Here is a 21464-nt window from a genome sequence, read left to right on the forward strand (position 1 = left end):
TCTGGACCCTCTCCAATTTCTCCACATCCTTCCTGAACTGCGGTGCCCAGAACTGGACACAATACTCCAGCTGAGGCCTAACCAGCGCAGAGTAGAGCAGGAGAATGACTTCTCGTGTCTTTTTCACAACACACCTGTTAATGCATCCCAGAATCATGTTTGCTTTTTTTTGCAACAGCATCACACTGTTGACTCATATTTAGCTTGTGGTCCACTATGACCCCTAGATCCCTTTCTGCTGTACTCATTCCTAGGCAGTCCTTTCCCATTCTGTATGTGTGACACTGAAGCCGTGTCTACACGTGCATGCTACTTCGAAGTAGCGGCACTAACTTCGAAATAGCGCCCGTCACGGCTACACGTGTTGGGCGCTATTTCGATGTTAACATCGACGTTAGGCGGCGAGACGTCGAAGCCGCTAACCCCATGAGGGGATGGGAATAGCACCCTACTTCGAAGTTGAACGTCGAAGTAGGGCACGTGTAGACGATCCGCGTCCCGCAACATCGAAATAGCGGGGTCCGCCATGGTGGCCATCAGCTGAGGGGTTGAGAGACGCGCTCTCTCCAGCCCCAGCGGAGCTCTATGGTCACCGTGTGCAGCAGCCCTTAGCCCAGGGCTTCTGGCTGCTGCTGCTGCAGCTGGGGATCCATGCTGCATGCACAGGGTCTGCAACCAGTTGTCGGCTCTGTGGATCTTGTGTTGTTTAGTGCAACTGTGTCTGGGAGGGCCCCTTTAAGGGTGCGGCTTGCTGTTGAGTCCGCCCTGTGACCCTGTCTGCAGCTGTTCCTGGCACCCTTATTTCAATGTGTGCTACTTTGGAGTGTAGACGTTCCCTCGCAGCGCCTATTTCGATGTGGTGCTGTGCAAAGTCGATGTTGAACGTTGACGTTGCCAGCCCTGGAGGACGTGTAGACGTTATTCATCGAAATAGCCTATTTCGATGTCTCCACATCGAAATAGGCTACTTCAAAGTAGGCTTCACGTGTAGACATAGCTTGATTGTTCCTTCCTAAGTGGAGCACTTTGCATTTGTCCTTATTAAACTTCATCCTGTTTACCTCAGCCCATTTCTCCAGTTTATCCAGATCCTTTTGAATTATGACGCTATCCTCCAAAGAAGTTGCAACCCCTCCCAGCTTGGTATCATCTGCAAACTTAATAAGTGTACTTTCTATGTCAATATCTAAATCGTTAATGAAGATATTGAACAGAACCGGTCCTAAAACAGACCCCTGCGGAACCCCACTAGTTATACTTTTCCAGCAGGATTGAAAACCATTAATAACTACTCTCTGGGTATGGTTATCCAGCCATTTGTTCACCCACCTTATAGTAGCTCCATCTAAGTTGTATTTGCACAGTTTATTGATAAGTATTTTATGTGAGACCGTGTCAAATGCTTTACTGAAGTCTAGGTATACCACATCCACCGCTTCTCCCTTATCCACAAGGCTCGTTATTCTATCAAAGAAAGCTATTAGATTGGTTTGACATGATCTGTTTTTAACAAAACAAATGCTGGCTGTTCCCTATCACCTTACCACCTTCCAAATGCTTGCAGATGATTTCTTTAATTACCTGCTCCATTATCTTTCCTGGCACAGAAGTTAAGCTGACTGGCCTGTAGTTTCCCGGGTTATTCTTGTTCCCCTTTTTATAAATGGGTACTATATTTGCCCTTTTCCAGTCTTCTGGAATCTCTCCCGTCTCCCACAATTTTCCAAAAATTATTGCTAAAGGCTCAGATACCTCTTCTATGAGCTCCTTGAGGATTCTAAGATGCATTTCATCAGGCCCTGGTGATTTGCAGACATCTAATTTTTCTAAGTAAATTTTAATTTGTTCTTTTCTTATTTCAACTTCTAAACCTACCCCTTTTTCACTAGCATTCTCTATGTCAGTCATTCCTTCAGATTTCTCAGTGAAGACTGAAAGAAAGAAATCATTAAACATCTCTGCCATTTCCAAATTCCCTGTTACTGTTTCTCCCTCCTCACTGACCAATGGCCCTACCCTCTCCTTGGTCTTCCTCTTGTTACCAATGTATTTGTAAAAAGCCTTCTTGTTTCCCTTTGTGCTTGTAGCTAGTTTGAGCTCATTTTGTGCCTTAGCCTTTCTAATCTTGCTCCTGCACGCTCGTGTTGTTTGCCTATATTCGTCCTTTGTAATTTGTCCTAGTTTCCATTTCTTATACGATTCCTTTTTTATTTTGAGATCATGCAAGATCTCCTGGTTAAGCCAAGGCAGTCTTTTGCCATGTTTTCTATCTTTCCTACGCAGCAGGATAGCTTGCTTTTGGGCCCTTAATAATGTCCCTTTGAAAAACTGCCAACTCTCCTCAGCCGTTCTTCCCCTCAGTTTAGCTTCCCATGGGACCTTACCTACCAGCTGTCTGAGTTTACCAAAATCTGCCTTCCTGAAATCCATTATCTCTATTGTACTGTTTTCCCTTCTACCCTTCCTTAGAATTGTGAACTCTATGATTTCATGATCACTGTCACCCAAGCATCCTTCCACTTTCAAATTCTCAATAATTTCCTCCCTATTTGTTAAAATTAAATCTAGAACAGTTTCCCTCCGGTAGCTTTTTCAACCTTTTGGTATAAAAAGTTGTCTGCAATGCAATCCAAGAATTTATTGGACAGTCTGTCCCCTGCTGTATTAGTTTCCCAACATGTACCTGGATAGTTGAAGTCCCTCAGCACCACCAAATTCTGGGCCCTGGATGATTTTGTTAGGTGTTTAAAGAAAGCCTCATCCACTTCTTCCACCTGGCTACGGGGCCTGTAGTAGACTCCTAGTAGGACCTCATCCTTGTTTTTTACTCCTCTGAGTCTAATCCAGAGACTTTCAACCCGTCCATCTCCTACGTCCATCTCCACCTCTGTCCAAGTGTGTACATTTTTAATATACATGGCAACACCTCCTCCCTTCTTTCCCTGTCTGTCCTTTCTAAGCAGGCTGTACCCTTCAATACCAACATTCCAATAATGAGTATTGTCAAAGTTAGACTCAGACTCACAATTTATCAGACCACTCTGTTTTATTAGCAAAGCCGCTCTGCTAATACATTTAGAAGTGAGCCTCCCGAGTGGGGCTTGTGTCTCTTAATTTATACAGTTTTTTGGAGAACAAGTTACAGACAAGTTACAGGCAAAAGAAGAAAAAGAGTTTAGTCACCACCCTTCGAGATCCCTGAGACCAGTCACGTATCTTCAATTACCTGCCACCCTTAACAATCTCCTTTAACAGCTTCCAGTTAACTTAACTAATTGCCCTTCACACCTTCCATTCTGATGCCTGCTTCTTAGACGCGCTGGCTCCATCTTAATTGCTTCTCCATTCAAAAGCTAACTGTCCCTACGTGTGCTCCCTCAGATACTTTGTAACATGTTTTGGCATGCCCTCTCATATGCAATGTATCCAGTATGTCCCCTTATACAATGTTATACTTATACAATGTTAAATACTTCCACAGTATCATCCCACCAAGTGTCTGTGATGCCAATGATATCATAGTTGTATTCATTAATTAGTACTTCCAGTTCTTCTTGTTTATTTCCCATACTTCTTGCATTTGTATATAGGCATCTCAGACATTGATTTGGTCTTGCCTCCCAGTTGTGCCCTGGCCCTCTTTTTACTCTCCCAGTGTAGCCCATACTCCCTCCCATTTCAAGTTCATCTCCCAGGTATCCATGCTCTCCACTTACCTGCAGGCTTTGCTTCCCTGCCCCCGTCGAACCTAGTTTAAAGCCCTCCTCACTAGGTTAGCCAGACTGTGTCCGAATATGGTCTTCCCCTTCCTCGAAAGGTGAACGCCATCTCTGCCTAGCAGTCCTTCCCGGAAAAGGATCCCGTGGTCAAAAAAACCAAAGCCTTCCTGGTGACACCATCTACACAACAAAGCATTCACCTCTAGGATACAGCTGTAACCCTACACTTTCAGTATGGAGAGAGGTAAACAGTGGTGTCCCTCAGGCATCCATATTGGGAATACTTCACTGGTTAGAGCCTTGGCCTTGCAAACCCCAAGGTCTGATCTCTTCGTGTGAGCGCAGGATGCTGGACTCCATGACCTCTAGCGGTTCCCTTCCAGTTCCATGATATAACCATTGCTGTTCAATATATTGATAAATGATGTGGAAAAAAGGGTAAACGGTGCAGCATATGTGGATGATACAAAACTACTCAAGACAGTAAAGTCCAAAGCAAGCAGTGAAAAGTTACAAAGGAATGTCACACAACTAGGCGAAAGGTAATGTTGATAAATGCAAAGTAATGTAGGTTGGAAAACATAATCCCCAAACTGGACACAATACTCCTAAGCAATGCAGAGTAGAGCGGAAGAATGACTTCTGGTATCTTAACAAAACAAAACAGCAAAAATGTAGCACTTTAAAGACTAACCAAATGATTCGTTTGGTGGGACAGAGCCACTTCGTCAGATCAATCTCATTTCCAGTACAGACTGACATTTATAAGTACAGAGGACCAAAAAAAAAAAAATATGCAATATAAACTGACAAATCAAGTACATAGGACTGAAGGAGGCAGGTAGGGGAGCGGGGATGTTAAGTGTCCTGCCAGAGATAACTATAAGCATCAAGGAAGGGAAGCAGCCCTTGTAATGTGTATACCGTGTGCTAATGTGTTGAATTTGAATACGAATTCCAATTCAGAAATTACTCGCCGTAATCTGCTTTTAAATGTTCTGTGCTCTAGGACACAAATTCTCAGGTCTTCAACAGAATGGCCCACTCCATTGAAGTGTTCACTGACCGGCTTATGTGTATTGAGGTTCCTGATGTCTGCTCTGGGTCCATTTATTCTTTGGTGAGGTTTTGCCCAGTCTGTCTAATGTACATAGTGTCAGGGCATTAAAGGCACATAAGAGCATATATAATGTTGCTCAAAGTGCACAAAAAATGCCTTTGATCTTGTAACTAACATGGTTAGGTCCACTGAGATATCTTGCTAATAACACTCTTGTTAATGCAGGGGGTGTCAACAAAGCTACCAGAATGTTGGGAATCGTTAGGGAAGGGATAAATAATGAGGCACAAAATATCATATTGCCTGTATCTAAAATCCTGGTGTGCCCACCTCTTGAATGCTGTCTGCAGTTCTGGCTGACTCAGTTCAAAAAAGGTATCGGAAAAGATACAGGAGACAACAACAAAATGATTAGGGATCTGAAACCACTTCCATATGAGAGAGATTAATAAAACCGGGACTTTTCAGCTTGGAAAAGAGACAACTGAGGAGGGAGATAATAAAGACCCATAAAATCATGTTTGATGTGAAGAAAATAATTGAAGAACTGTTATTTACTCCCCATAATACAAGACGTAGGGATCATCCAATGCAATTAGTAGGCACCAGGTTTAAAACAAATGAAAGGAAGCATGTCGTCATACAGCGCACAGTCAACCTGTAGAACTCCTTGCCAGGGGATTTTGTGAGGGCCCAGACTATAAAAGAGTTCAAAACAGAAGCAGATCATTTCATCAAGGATAGGGCCATCAATGGCTATTAACCAGGATGGCAGGGATGGTGTCCCTAGCCTTTGCTGGAATCTGGCAATAGGCTTGATGATTGCCTGTCCTGTTCATTCCCTCTGAAGCACCTGGCATTGGCCACTGTCAGAAGACAGGATACTGAGCTAAGTGGGCCTTTGGTCTGGCTGTTCTTATGTTCTGGGAATTACTAAACCTTTGATAACCAGCTGCTGGGAAGAAAAGACTGGGGAATCAGTCCATAATTACCCTGGTCTGCACATCCCCCTGAAGCTCGGGTAGAGGCTACTGTTGGAGACAGGATAGTGAGCAAGAGGAACTGTGCCTGACCCAGGCTGGCAGCTCTTATGTCAAGGGATCCAACAGACCAGGACAGGAATTTGTCAAGTCTGATCCAGAGGAACCACAAGCCACAAAATCCACCTTCTTGCTCGTAAGGCCTCTTGAAGAGTCTTGCATGATGCCTAAACCTTACGCTGACAGTGACAGGAATAAGGGGAATCCAAGAGCCCAGCTAGCCTGTTCGCACACCTTGAGGAGATACAAGAAATTAAGGATTAGATCCAGCTGGGGTCTAATTCAGAGTGAGCAATTGTGTTAAAGGAACAGCCAATAGGAGAGGACTGAGAAGAGAGGTACAGCAGGGAGCATATGCCCTGAGGCTGGTCCTGAAGAGAGAGTGTGGTAGGGGTGAAGGAGTTCCAGAAGGCTGAGGAGCCACTGAACATGGGGGTCCTTCAGAAGCAGAACAATGAGAAGCAAAGCTGGACCTCTAGGAGGAGAGGATCATGGAACCTCAGTCTGAGGACTAGCTGTAGAAGGCCCAAGGTAGGAAGCAAGTCAAGGAGACAAGTCATCAGAGATGCCAACCACTTCCTACAAGGACCCTGGCCTGTAATCTAGAGGAATGAGTGTGTCTTATTCTCCTGCCAAACCCAGCAAACCTCGAAAGAGTGGACCACGTCTGAGGGACTGTTGACCCTTGCTCCAGGGTCACTGGCCCAGGGTGTGCCACACTAGGGAGTAACTTGGAAGTTAACTTTGAAGTTAGGCACTACTTCGAAGTAGCCAGCAGAGAGTCTACACACATTTCCCCTTACTTCAAAGTTTAACTTTGAAGGAGGGTGTGTGTAGATACTCCACTTCGAAGTTGCTTACCCCGAAGTTGTACTCCGAAGCCAGCAACTTCAAAGTTATTTCTGTAGTGTAGACACAGCCCTAGCAATATGTCAGATGTTTGACTGCCCTGGGGATGTGTAGGGGTATGTATGTGTAACTCACTAATATAGATTAGCTGAGCAGAGTTCTCCATCAGTTGCGTGTTTGGGTGGCAACCTAGGAAACATTCAAATGCTGCCCAGCTGATTAGCAGAGCACCCACAGCTGTCCACACGTGCGTCTATTGGTGGTGCACACACATGCCTTGGTGCACATCGCAAAATTTATTCTGCACATGGATGTTAAAAACAGAGGGAACATTGTTGCTGAGGCACTGAGTGTATGTTGTCTCGGGTTTCATTCTTTCCTTTGATTTTAATGAGAACTGGGTCAGGCCCCTGTGGGTTTTTTTATTGGCAGCTCGAGGTATTCTAGTTCTTTTCATGTCATGATGGTTCTTCGTCTCTGGACTCTTCTATTCCAGAACTGGCACTAGTGTTGTCTGTAGCCAGTCCATTACTCAGGGGAGTATGCCCAAATCAGCGTTCCTTAGGGTGAGTCACAAGTAAAATCACAATGGTATCTGGATCCTGGGCAGCTCCTGCCCTGTGCCCTGCAGCCTTGTGGGGGTCATACACCTTGTTTATGCTGGGGAAGCCAGTGTGGTGTCCACAGAGCTGGAAAGGAAAATGGCTGGATATGGATGCAATGCCCTTCCCCTCTGTGTCTCAGCTTCCACTTCAGCCTAGGTCTGGAGCCTGGGCAGGCATCCTGACACCTGAGGATGGACTGGGATATGGAACCTTTCACCTCTGAGTCACTGCTGCCTGGCAGCCACTTGGTGACTTATGTGCCAGGAGTTAGGGGGTCTCAGAGCAGCTCTTACAAGGACTGGTGTGGCAAAGTGGGGTGCATGAGGATTTTAATCCCTTGGTTAGGTTGCATGTGTTTCCTGCCGTCCTGTCGGACCTGATGTGGGTGCCTCAGTTTCCCCAGGCACAGCATCAGTGCATAGTTTTGAGCGTTTCAGTGTGATGACTTCTGATGCATACACAATGACCCTCCGTGGACTTTGCAACCTAGACAGCCAGGTAATACCTTTCTTCCCCGGGAAACAGGACAAAGGAAGGAGGAGGGACCTGGCTGGTTTGAACTGGAATTGACCTGTTGACTGGGGAGCCTCCTCTGGCTGGAGAAGGAGGAAAAAGGGCCAAGTCCCTGGCTTGGGACCCCCTCTGCGACCCCTTTCCCCAAAATGGATTGTACTGACTGCTTCTGGTTTCTGTGCTGACAAGTCTGTTCTACTCTGTGACCCTGACAACTGATAAAACCTGCCCCCTGAATGAGAGCCAGAGCTTACTGCAGATGGGGTGCAGGGCCTGGTGATCCCCACACTCTGTGACAACTGGACATAATGGCAGGGGTAGAAAAAAGTACCCCAAACGTTACTTGAGCAAAAGTACAGCTGCTTTGGGAGTGGGGGGGGGTGTACTTAAGTACCAGTCACCAGCGGCCCTCTGGAAAACTACTTGAGTAAAAGTGCACACCCGCACAGCACATCTGTATTGTACTCAAGTACCCAGAAGTGAAAGCAGCTGTACTTGTACTCAAGTAATTTTGGGGTGCTTTTCCCACCTCTGCATAGTAGGAACCTGAGCTGGCAATCTGAGACCGAGTCATGGAGGCCAAATGAGAGTGGCCCCTCTAGCCAAGGGCAGAGTGGGGTGCCGCTGCCCCTCTGAAGACACCGGGCTTAATGCTCGGGTCTGTCAGTCTGAGAACCACATGCATGAGCTCCACACTTCCGTTTACTCTTTTTCCATCACACAAGAACCAGAGCGCTCTGAGTTGAAAGGCAGCACATTTAAAACTAATACAAAGAAGTGCTTTTTGCACAATGAGCCTGTGGAACTCATGACCGCAAGATCTCACAGAGGTCAAGAACTTCCCCAAATAGTCAGACACTTCCTTCGTGGAGAAGCTACATTAGGTAGGATCCCACTAACACTAGCTCACACTAGCACTGAATTTGCTTGAACTATCAATGCATAAAAGAGAGGCAGTCCAGCCTCTGAAGTCCTGCTCGACCCCACGTACATTTTCACTTCAGTGGCTTTGTCTAGCCAGGCACCTCAGATGGTGTGTGTGTGTCAAAGATGCTGCTGGTCTGGCTCAGCCAGGGTCCTCTTAGCCCAGGATCTTGCCTCTGGCAGTGATCAGCACTAGCATGCATGCAGATCTCTGCATGGCACTTCTGGAATAGCCTGCCCCACAGGAGTTTCTTCCTAGACTCATCAGGGGTTGGCTTATCCCCTGAAGTAAAATGGCTCTATCTTAAAATGCTTGGTATGGGGAGCCTGTCTAACGTAGCTTCTCCATCAAGGAAGTGTCTAGCTATTTGTGAACTGGGGAAAAAAGCTCTGGGCTTCAATGAGGTCTTGTGATAATGGGTTCCCCGGGCTTATTGTGCAAAAACATCTCCAGCACTGGGTTTCAATTTGCTGCCTTTCAGTTCAATGTCCTGTGATTCTTGTGTGATGAGAAAAGAGTAAATAGAAGCGTTTAGCTGTTATATGTGGACCCCAGATAATTAGCCCCCTTAGCATCTTACAGGGAATGCCAGAACACCCTTCCCGTTATAAACAACAACGGATGGTGGGAACCAGTGAATATTAAAACACAGAGACCACCGTGGTCAATTAGAGAATTTATTGTTTTTCTGTTAAGGACAAAGCCCACATGTTGGGATTCATGAGGAGGGATGGGCACCCTGCTTGGAGCCGCCATGCCCTCGCGCCCATGGAGACTGTTTATCTATACTTCTCAGTCAGCACCGAAGCAGTCTGGGACAGGAACTTGTCCAACGCAGCATGAACCTCCGGGGTGAAGTCATTGGGGAAGTGGGCAGCCAGGGAGCACAGAATGCAGTGGGAAAGCAGCTGCAAGAGAAAAGGACAGGAGCAAATCAAACGGAACTGCCTGCAATAACACACCTCTGCCTTCTGGCACTCTGGCTGTTGAAGAATCAAGAAGGACTCTCCTTCCCAGTTATAGAGACGCCTCCTGTGGCTATGAGCCAGTGACTTGGCAATCCACCATTTGGACTGGAGCGGAGAGATGACAACGGTTAACACTGCAACCTCTTCCCTGTCCACAAAAGGGGATTATACAGTAACCATGAATAATCCTTGCATGTCTAGACAGCATAAAACTTGCATCCTTGGACAAGCATGGTCAGCATCATTGTCCCCACTTTAGAAGGGGAAGATGGGGCACAGATATGTGATATGACCTGCCCAATAGTCTTACGAAGGCCAAGAGAGAGAGAGTGGCCACGGACTGCCAGTGCTACTCTGATTAAAGTGAAGCTGCAGCCAAGGCTCCGCATGATAAGAGCTTCCCCTCTGAGCAGAAAGGCTCGGTCCCCTCCCCACACTCTGCACTCTGCAAGGAAGTGTTCAGTGCTCAAGTTACCGTCAGCTGAAGTGGCCTTGGCTCACTGACTCAGTGACCAATGGAATCTCTCCACCCTCTGCTCTCCACATGGGCGTTCGCCTGAACTCGATAAGCTCATGGAGGATAGATATGCAAGTGGCAATTAGCTGGGAGAGCAGGGATCGTGTCCCCAGCCTTTGCTGGATTCTGGGAATGGCGACAGGGGATGGATCACTTGATGATTGCCTGTCCTATTCATTCCCTCTGGGGCACCTGGCACTAGCCACTGTCAGAAGACAGGATTCTGGGCTAGGTGCAGCTTGGTCTGACCCACTGTGGCCATTCTTATGTTCACTCACCTTGAAGTTCACCGGGTCGACTCGGAGGATGTAGGCGTGCAGCTCACTAAGTGTGGCCAGGGCACCAGTAATGTTATCGATGTTCTTGGCAGCCTCACCAATAGCGCTCAGGACCTTGGAGCCATGGGAATAAAGCTGAGCAGAGCCATGGCTGAGATCAAAATGAGGGAAATAGGTCTTGGTCGGAGGGAAGCTAGAGAAGAGCCTGGAAGAGAACATTAGAAATGGCTTCTGCACTGGAAATGGCCCCAAGCAGCTGACATGACCTGAGTCAGGCAGGCCAAGACCCTGGATAAACACTCACTCCTGCTTGTTTAGTTGATTAGCTTGGGATGGATTTCTACTGGCAGGATCTCAGGGCTGGGGGCATCATCCCCAAACTTCAGCTGGCTTCATTTGAAATGGGATGTTGTGGGAAAAAAGTCCCTTTCACTTAACAAAGTTCACATAACATTTAAAATACTGCCAATAAGAGGCTCTCTGGTTGCATTTACAGCAGACCTTCTGTGGACCTAAGCGTCCATGTGGTTTGCAGTGATATAGACTTCTAGGGGATGTCTTCTTCTCTTACTAACCTGTTACACATCAAACAGAATGTTGAGCCCTGTTCCAAGCAGCCAGCTGGAATGCCCTCGGCATTACCTGGATATAAATTGCAGCGTGGAGCTGGTCCTCCAGAGAAGTGACCAGAAAATAATATTCTTCCTTTAAGGGTTTGAAACCATCCCATAGAATTTAATAGCCGGTGGGGGGTGTGTGTGTGTCTGTCTTATCTGTTAAGTTCTATGGCATTTGAGAGTAATTTCTATACAGCTCTGCCACATTCTTCTGGACCTTCCAGGAGGGTTAATCTCCAAGGAAAGATGAGGTCCTTGCCTCAATCATTTATGTTTGAGTGACACACTGCAAAATTTGCCTACTCATCCCTGCTTAGTAGGCAGCCATCTTTGTTTGTGATTTCCCCAGGCCTCTGAATTACAGGCCCACATTCATCCCTGGTGAGAGCAAGCATCGCTCCATTATTGTCCATGTTGCTAGGCCCCCTTACACTTGTGCTGAATTTGGCCTCCAGAATCTAACAAGCGTCCCAGGGCCTGATTCTGATCTCATTCACATAAGTTTTACAGTCGAGTAATCCCACCAGTCTGAGATCTGAGATAGGCCCACAGAAGCTAAGCAATGATGCTACATCACTTACCTCTCCAGTGACTCGGCCCCGATGACATCAGCTTGGGGACCGACCTTTCCCCAGATGGTAGCCACTGCAGCCTTCTCAGCCTGAGTCAGAGTCATGGTTGCTGGGCAGTGTGAGATTGTCCTTCTGACAGTGGACACTAGGACAGGTCTGTGACGAACGACCTCGCAGCCTCCGTTATAAAGGGCAAGAGGAGAGCAGAACTTGGCAGCTGTCCATGGTCATTGGTCACTTCTGGGACCCACCCAGTGAGGTGGAGCTATCTTATCGCCCTGTGAAGCAGTGACTTGCCCTGCTCCGGCTTATACAATGGGAAATTTTATCAATATCTCACATCTTAATGCAGCAACAGGGTGGCCTGGGGAAAGGGACTAGCTAGGGGGGGCAGTGCTGAGCAATGAAACAGTACTGGGAATTTGTGACGACAAAGGGGAGAACGTCTGGCCAGAGGGCATGGAAGGAATCATCAACGTGTTTTACAAACCTGCTAAAAGGCCTGGAGAGAGGTGGCTGCCATGACAGACCCCTGCTTTCCATGTGACACCTGGGGAGAGATCAGGATGTGCTAAATGCAGACAGCGAGTGAAATCCTGGCCACCCAGAATCCAGTGGGCCTTCACCCTGCATTGATCCAGCAAAGCATTATTTACTAATCATACAAGAACATTACTCTGTAGCTGTGACATAGCACTAGCTAAAAAAAAAAAATTACATCTCTTCAAGTTTAAGAGCAGCTCATGAAAGCAGTGGTGGCAATCGGTGTTCCCTCTAATTTTTTTCCATCTGTGGCCAGAATAAATGTTATGTGCATTGAGGCATATGCTGGTGTCTACCGCCAATAGCAACACATGCTGCTCACTGTGGGTGGCCACGGACGCTCTGCTAATCAGCTGGGTGGCATTAGAATCTCTCCTGGGTGGCCACCCACATGCTCAGCTTACAGGGAACCCTGGTAGTAATGACGCTTTGCACGCACACACACAGCTTGTTGAATGGAGTAGGGTTCCATAGACGTGCATGTCTGCCTATGAGCAATGTATTAGATATACCGCCTACATGCCGACAGGATGGTTCCAATCCCTAGAACTCAGACTGTCTCGACCATGCAGTAAAACAGCTGGCACCCAGAAATCAGCCTGTGAAAGCTAGCATTGACTGGTATACATGCATATCTCACGAGCTCATTGCTGGAGTACGTGATTCCTGAAGTCCTTTATTCCTCAACATATAATTATTACTACATATCTATATGGTGGGATCACACAGAAAGCCCCCGTAAGGACTGAGAGCCCATTGTGTTGGATACTGTACAAAGACACTGGAAAACACAATTAGAGTTCGCAGTCTAAATACATAGAAATAAGCGAGGAGCGTGGAGAGTGAATGAGCAGGTTGATGTCTGGCTGATGTCTAGAGTCACTAGGCAGCCAAGAGGGTCTGGAGGGATTGCCAGGCTCTGCAGTTGGACACAATTTAAAAGAAATGCTCCTGCAGAGAAGGGTGCTCATGTGTTTGCAAGAAGGAATCCCTTATCCCTCTGCCTGTGACACGGGCTACAGCAGACCCATCTGCCACCAAGATTCACTTTTATGCACACAGCTCTCTGCTCCCCACCATACAGCCAGCAGGGCACAGACAAGAAACTGCCACAATCAGAGAAAAGACTTAGACCACCGACTAGCTAAAAACAACCCCCTTGCACCTTGCCACAACTGCAGTGCGGGGCCTTAGATAGACAAGCCAGCCCTGACAGCTGCTCTGTACCTGGAGCAGATTGGTTACTTGCAAAGATCTATAATTTGTGAAGAGGGTTGGGAGAGATGCCATCCAGGGTGGATGTAACTTAACATTTCTTACACGTATTGTCCTATTGCAACCCAGATCCCTGCCAGCTCTTTCAGAACTCCCTAATGGCTTTTGCCGCAGCTCAGCCAGCTCTTGCTGGACTTGTGCACCAGGGTGCACCTGCTAACTTTCTGGATGTGGTACAATCCACTGCATCTTGTTGGTACATCCTGCTTCTGAACCTCAGGGACTTCAGGGAATCGATTTAAACCTTTCTGGAGAGGCTGATTCTGCCTTACAGACGAATGCTGAGGCTTTCTGTGTGTCAGAGCTTCTTCACATTAGGGAAATCTCCACTATTCACAGAACCAGAGACCAATCATTCTCAAAAGGTGTGATTACACCCGTGCAAACCCCTAATGGTGACAGGTTGCACCAGTGCAAAGGGGGGCTTGGCCTAGTGCAACCTACCCTGCAAGGTTTTGCCTACACTCCAGGCTTTTATACTGGGAGGCTGCCCCAGTGTAAGCCCAGTGTGCACGCTCTACACCACTGTGGAATCAGAGTCCAGCATCCCAGAATAATGTGTCTACACTCGGGGTCTGTACCATTGTGATTTCCCCAAACTAGACAAGCTCTCAGCTGGTGCCGTTTGCTCCTGAAGCCAGAGCATTCAGGACTCCTTTAGCAGAGTAGATGAGACTTGGAAATGTTTCTCACTCCTAGCAACCTGCTGGCTTCTATGCCAGCTAACTTCATGAATCACTATGCATGGGCCCCTGCCACTGGTGAAGTGGCAAGCTCTGTGCGTATGCTGTGGCAACCATTGCTACTCAGGCCTGGGAGGCTCTGTTACTTCTATACAGCAGCATGCGACTAGCAGGTGTCCTCAGTTATTGGGGAGATAGGCAACCCAGCAGGAGGAGGGGTCCCTGTCTGAGCACTGGGAGCCCTAGCAACAGTGACTAGTGCTGGTGGCTCGAGTGTTTCCATGTTGATCAGGCCGCAGTTGAGGCTTATCACTCCAAAACTTACACCAGTGTAATGGACATTTCCTGGGCCTGGTCTCTGTCTCTGGGTTTTGCTGGAAGTTTGAGTCCATTATAATCACCTTATTGGGATTGGGAAAGGCTCTTCTCCCAGGTCAGATTGGCAGAGATCCTGTGGGGGTTTCACCTTTCTCTGCAGCATGGGGTCAAGGTCACTTGCAAGTATAAACTAGTGAAAATGGGGAATTCTCAGTAACTTGAAGTCTTTAAGCCATGAAATGAGGAGTTCAGTAAGTCACCCACAAGTTAGGGGTCTATTACTTGGCAGGTAGGAGAGAGCTCCAATGGCCTGTAATACACAGGAGCTCAGACTAGATGATGGAAAAGTATAACAAGTGGGGTTCTGCAGGGGTCTGTATTGGGACTGGTTCTGTTCAATATGTTCATCAATGATTTAGATATTGGCATAGACAGTACGCTTGTTAAGTTTGCAGATGATACCAAGCTGGGAGGGGTTGCAACTGCTTTGGAGGATAGGGTCATAATTCAAAATGATCTGGATAAATTGGAGAAATGGTCTGAGGTAAACAGGATGAAGTTTAATAAGGACAAATGCAAAGTGCTCCACTTAGGAAGGAACAATCAGTTTCACACATACAGAATGGGGAGAGACTGTCTAGGAATGACTACAGCAGAAAGGGATCTAGGGGTCATAGTGGACCACAAGCTAAATATGAGTCAACAGTGTGATGCTGTTGCAAAAAAAGCAAACTTGATTCTGGGATGCATTAACAGGTGTGTTGTGAACAAGACATGAGAAGTCATTCTTCCGCTCTACTCTGCGCTGGTTAGGCCTCAGCTGGAGTATTATGTCCAGTTCTGGGCACCGCAGTTCAAGAAAGATGTGGAGAAATTAGAGAGGGTCCAGAAAAGAGCGACAAGAATGATTAAAGGGCTAGAGAACGTGACCTATGAAGAAAGGCTGAAAGAATTGGGCCTGTTTAGTTTGGAAAAGAGAAGATTGAGGGGGGACATGATAGCAGTTTTCAGGTATCTAAAAGGGTGTCATAAGGAGGAGGGAGAAAACTTGTTCTTCTTGGCCTCTAAGGATGGAACGAGAGGCAATGGGCTTAAACTGCAGCAAGGGAGGTTTAGGTTGGACATTAGGAAAACGTTCCTAACTGTCAGGGTGGTCAAACAGTGGAATAAGTTGCCAAGGGAGGTTGTGGAATCTCCATCGCTGGAGATATTTAAGAACAGGTTAGATAGATGTCTATCAGGGATGGTTTAGACAGTACTTGGTCCTGCCATTGGGGCAGGGGGCTGGACTCGATGGCCTCTCGAGGTCCCTTCCAGTCCTAGTGTTCTATGATTCTATGATCATGGTGGTCCCTTCTGAGCTCAAAATCTATGAACCTGTGATAATAAAATCTCACAATGTGTTTTTGAACCTTCCTGACAGCACCGTGGCTGGAGGGGGAAGCTGGCCAGGAAATAGGCCTCTTTGAGGAGATGTGCCTTTGACTGGGCGAAGGTACAGCCTCTCTCCTTGAAACTGCCCAGCAAGCTTTGAATGAGGCTTGGCATCTTCCAGCTGGCTACGTTAGCATCATTGTCACAAATGCCCTGGACCCCGCCTCATACCGTATGCACCCAGGGGACTCTTGGGGACCCTTGGCACTTTGAGTGCACACTGTGTGAAGGAGATGAGTGATTCCTGGCAGCTCATGCCAGATAAAACCTTTCGTGTTAGGTCCCCATCACCTTGTGTAGCTGCAAGCTGGGGAAGGGCGTGAAGCGTGGATGAGTGCAGGAAGTGGTAGTACTGGACCCAGGTGGTTACTAATGCATCTTTCCGTCTTTCCCAGGGCCCTGTGGGCTGAAGTAGTCCCCATAGCGAGGATCTGGCCCAGCTACTCAGGAAGTGCTGAGCCCTACTAAATAGATGTATAGTGGTGTGATGGAGTGGGGGGAGCGCACGTGAGACTCAGGCTGGATGTGTTTGTGTGACAGGCAGAGCAGCTCACAGCAGCAAAGGATGACCCCTGGGGCTGTAACCTAAGCTGGCAGGTAACACCTCTGAGCTGAACAAAGAGCCAGGAGAAGCCGAGCGGGGTTTTGAATTGGGGGCGGCAGTTGGAAGCTGGAGGGAGAGAGAGTTGGAAGGCAGCCAGCCTGGCTGGGGGGAAGCTACACCCCAGAGGGGCGCCGCTCGGGCTTCTCTCCCCAAGATGGGTTGGAATGACTGTCTCTGCTGGCTGTACTGACACCTCTGTGCTGAGCTGTGCCTCTGTCACCTGACAAACTTCCTGTTCTACTTGCTGAGTGAGAGTCACTCTTGCCTGTGGACGGGAGGCAGTGCTTGGGGACCCCTGAACCCCATCACAAGTGGTTCCCCTGGGATTTTGTGAATGACAGGTATGCTTACTATGCTTCGTCATTATTCCTTTTGAAATGATCTCTCTCTCTATATGTTATATCTTCAGTGTTTTCCAAAACTAGATCCCCTTAACTCTGCCCACTTGTGCATTCAGCATATGACACAGTTCTTAATTACATAATCACATACAGTACTCCAGTATCCCTGGGACTTCTGCCAGGGAAGGCTGCACACAGTGTAGTTACTAAGAAAACTAACGTTTAAAATCATCTATTTTCTCCATAGGACTTAAATCCTAATTTTAAAAAAGGACATGGTTTATAAAGGCAAACAACATTCATGTGTTTGCATTCATGCATCCCTCTACACTCGCTGCATGCTACGATCTGCACAGAGGGCCAGATTCTTTTCTTTGTCACTGGAGTAACTCCATTTTCTTCACTGCAGATGTCACTGGGAATAGAACTGGCTGAGAATGATGCAGGGGTTTTCTGGTCTCTCCCCCGTTCACTGTCACATTTAAGCATCAGAGGCAGGGGCCTGGTCTAAGAATTACACTGCAATATGCCGGCACAGAGGTCAGAATCAGAGTTGCGCTGGAGACCTGAGTATGAGTATTTCTGGAACTGGGTGCTCAGCCTTGAAACTCATTAGGTAATGTTATCATCAGTTTTAGAGTGGCTCTCATGTCACCAAAAGGGCAGAGCAGATGCAAAGATCACTACACCGGTGAGGGTTGCTGGTGTGTGTGAGTACATCACAGAGCTGGAGCCAATTAACATTGCACTATGGTTTGCTGTCTCTTATACAGGTAAAAATCTCACCCTGAGCAGCTGTGCTCTGGTCCCAGTGTGGTAGGAAGTCTGCTGAGAGTGGAAGGGTGACTGTGATTCGTTTGCTACCCTGTGATACAGATGAGCTGAATTCAAGTCCTTCTCCTAAACAGGTTCTTCGAGTGACGTACTTACGGCTTGTCTTCACTTATCTGGAGACCAATAAGGCACAAGTCACAAATTGCAAACTAACATCCTCCCTGGGGTTCGATTTAAACGGGTGTAGTAGAAGCCGCTAAATTGATTGCTGATGGTGCCCTTGTTGATCCACCGAACTGCAAGGAGTAAGGGAAGTCAACGGGAGAGTTTCTCCCATTGTGGGGTTGATGCATAAGTTCACGTTTTTCTGTTTCTTGTACTTGGGAATATACAGCCATTACTAACCTTAACAGAGGCAAGATACAGCACAGTCACGGTGTGATATATTTGTGACACGGGTGCATGGAGGGGCACCAATGGCCTGTTATAAACAAAAAGGGCGTTTTTAGCATGTCATTATAGTGTAACCTACTCAGAAGGAACCCTGTTTTAGAGGTGAAGAGTTAAGTTTTTGACTGTTCTGGGCACTGCAAGGTGTAAATGGCAACTGGTTCAAGCAGGCCTCTGTGATTCAAGCACTTCGGGGTTAATGAATAAAATACAGGGTTCCCCTTGGTATTTCCAGCCAATTACCCCATAACCTGGGTAGGTTGGAAAGCGCTGTCACTAGTTTGCAGCCAACAGTTTAGTTGAACCTCAGGTCGGTTTTTTCCATCCAGTCACGGTTGCTGGAGGACCTGAGAAATAAATGGAATAAAACGCCTATAAACCCTGGATGTTGATTTATAGGAAGTATTGCATTGATTTGGGGGTCTTTAGTGTTGTTATAGCAGTGGTTCTCATCCTTTCCAGATTACTGTACCCTTTCAGGATTCTGATTTGTCTTGTATACGCCCAGATTTCACCTTATTTAAAAATAACTCGTTTGTGACATCAGACATAAAAACACAAAAATGTCACAGCACGTTATTACTGACAAATTGCATACTACTTTTACCATACAATGAGAAAATAAAACAACTGGAATATGGCACTTACATTTCAGGGCATAGTATATTCAACAGCACAAACAAGTCATCAGCTCTATGAAATTTTAGTTTGTACTGACTTTGCCAGTGCTTTTTATATAGCCTGTTGTAAAACTAGGCATATATCCAAATGAGTTGCTGTATCGCAGAAGACCTCTGAGTACCCCCAGGGATACACAGACCCCTGGCTGAGAAACACACACAGTCATACAATAGGCAGGGTGATACAGGTGGATTGTCTCCCTTTCTCAGACAAAAGCAGGCCATGAGGCTTGTGGATTTGTCTTTCAAGGGCTTTTCACCGTCATGTCAATGACCACGTAATACCAACAGAGAACTGAATTTCCAATGAAGTTCAGTAGGACCGGGAATAATAATTCCTTCAGAACACCACCTCTAGCACTATCAGTGGATTGCAATTTGTTTCAATGGCAAATAATTTTGGGACCATGAAGTTTTGAAAACCAAATCTGGAAAGTGGAAACCAAGGTGTGATGGTTCCATGGTGTGGTTGCATGTTTGTCTTCAAACTGCTGTGTCATGGCGAGCGTTCACCCCAGAGCTCCTCCTCCTCCTAGCTCACTACAGAACTGCAGTTGCATCCCTGCCTCAGTTTCCCTTTACAGACTATCAGTGATGTTTCTATATCATGAACAGTCAGGAGTCTAGTAAGGGACAGGTAGCCGCGTTAGTCTGTATTCTAACAACACAGCAGTCACGTAGCACTTTAAAGACTAAAAAAATGATTTATTAGATGACGAGCTTTCGTGGGACAGTCCTGCTTCTTCAGACCTACAGAATTTCAAGTCCAGACCCATATATATAGTATGGAGGTCCAAAAAAATTGCAGTAAAAACTGACAAATCTAATACATGAACTGAAGGAGAGGGGGTGATAGGTGGGGGATGTTAAGTGTCTTGCCTGAGATCATTACAAACAAAGTAAGGGAAGCCGTCCTTATAATGCATGAGATAATTGCTGTCTTTGTTCATATCAAGTATTAATGTGTTGAATTTGAATATGAAGGCCAGTCAGGAGCCTAGTTTACTTAATCAAAGGCCATAGCTGAGGGATGAGAAAGCAAGTTGGTCTGCATGCCCCCTCTGACTCCCTCTATCCAGGTTCTTCACCGCTACCCAGAATCCTCTTCTGGGCTCATGCTTCCTGCTATTCACTAGGGAAAGGTACTTTCTCTGGATTCTGGACCATTACAGCTCTTCCCCAAAGGAGCACACAGCTGCCCAACAACCTATACTCCTTACCACTATCTGGTAAGGCCCTTTCTCTGAGTCTGGGATTTTGCTCCTCCTAGTCCTTTCAGAACCTGCTCTCCCAGGGGCACCTCCTAATTCTTCTGTTAGTAATGCTGTACTGACCTGCTCCTCTGCACATTCCTTCTCCTCAGGAACTTCTGTAGTCTGAGGGCCCCTTACTGAGCATTCTTAGGCCTCTATCGGGCCCAGCTGTTCCTAAACAAATGAATTGCCTGCCAGCCTCTAGGCTGTTAACTACTTGGTCCTGCTGTGCGGGCAGGAGACTGGACTCGACGGCCTGTAGGTGTCCCTTCCAGTTCTAGTATTCCATGATTCTATTCAGGAGGCTCTAAGATGGCCCATTCTCCTTAGAGCTGCCTGTCTCAGGTAGATCCAGTGCCTCATCTTCTGATGATCAGCTACCATGAGGCAGACTTATTATAGCTTTTGCTCTAGTTTCAGCCTCGCCCAGACCTAAATGACAAGCGTCTCTGTAATTTCTTATTTTTCAAAATTAACATTTTGCTTTACAAAAGACAAACTGGGAAATTTTAGCATGGTTAACACAGTTCTGAGGAACAAAGAATGCTCTTTGGAGATAATACCCCAGCTCTTTAATCACTCTGAAGCAAATATCTCTCTTGGGAACATCTACTCCTGCTATAATCTTTATCATCCATCCTACAGAGAATGGCAAGACAGATAAAGCACTTGGCGGAGTGTGTCCATCCACCCTGCCCAGCTATTTCGCTGTGTATGCAAATTCTGAAAGGGGTCTCCAAGAGCTAAATCCATATTAAGTATGCATCACTTTGTTGCTTAAAGCCTTAGTTTTTATTAAAATAACTGCATATAGCAAATTGATAGTTTTTTGGTAAGGTATCCAGATGAAAATACAGGCCCTCTTCCACTGTAATCACCAATAATGGACATTGTCCCAACACCAGTTAAAATTCCTGAATATGAAATGGATTGTTTGTCAAACAGAGAACTGAAAATAAACATTAATGGTAAGAGTAGTATCCAGTAACCTATAATAGGCAATAATATTTTCATTAATGATCAACAAAAAGGTACTAATCCAACAGGGATTGTGTTTGATAAGAAAAGCTAAATCAGAGGGTCAGACACAAGCTGCACAGTAACCCAGAGAGATCATAGCAGTGGAGTTTGGGCAACAAGATCCGTTCCAATGAATGCTGTATCTAAGAAAATGAAGAAACAACAGATATTTGTCACATTCTGCACAGAGGAACTTCTCCATAGATTTCAGTGGGGACTGGGGTATATGAAACAAGTCCCAGCATCAGCAGCGCATGCTTTGGGCTAGGGCAGTGGAGGCATTCTCTCCCACAGGTAGCTGATATGTTATCTGTTGGCAAGAGGCCACCGGTGACACAGGACTGGGGGAAGGAAGCTAAAGCATGGAGAGAGAATGGATGATGCTTGTGCTGGACAGTCAGCAGTGTGCTGAAATGCTGGCCACAG

The 21464-nt window shown here is 46.6% G+C and overlaps 1 protein-coding gene across 1 annotated transcript; it reads right to left on the reverse strand.

Moving 5' to 3' along the window:
* Window positions 1–9378: 9378 nt before the first annotated feature.
* On the reverse strand, window positions 9379–11767 carry LOC142021478 (hemoglobin subunit pi-like). The gene is made up of 3 exons (XM_075010282.1): window positions 11673–11767; window positions 10475–10679; window positions 9379–9619 (listed from the first exon to the last, which is right to left on the reverse strand). Exons 1-3 carry the CDS (start codon window positions 11765–11767, stop codon window positions 9491–9493), a joined length of 429 nt encoding a protein of 142 aa, XP_074866383.1. The 3' UTR covers window positions 9379–9490.
* Window positions 11768–21464: the final 9697 nt, after the last annotated feature.

This window comes from Carettochelys insculpta, chromosome 16 (genome assembly GCF_033958435.1).
Source record: "Carettochelys insculpta isolate YL-2023 chromosome 16, ASM3395843v1, whole genome shotgun sequence".
NCBI lineage: Eukaryota > Metazoa > Chordata > Testudines > Carettochelyidae > Carettochelys > Carettochelys insculpta.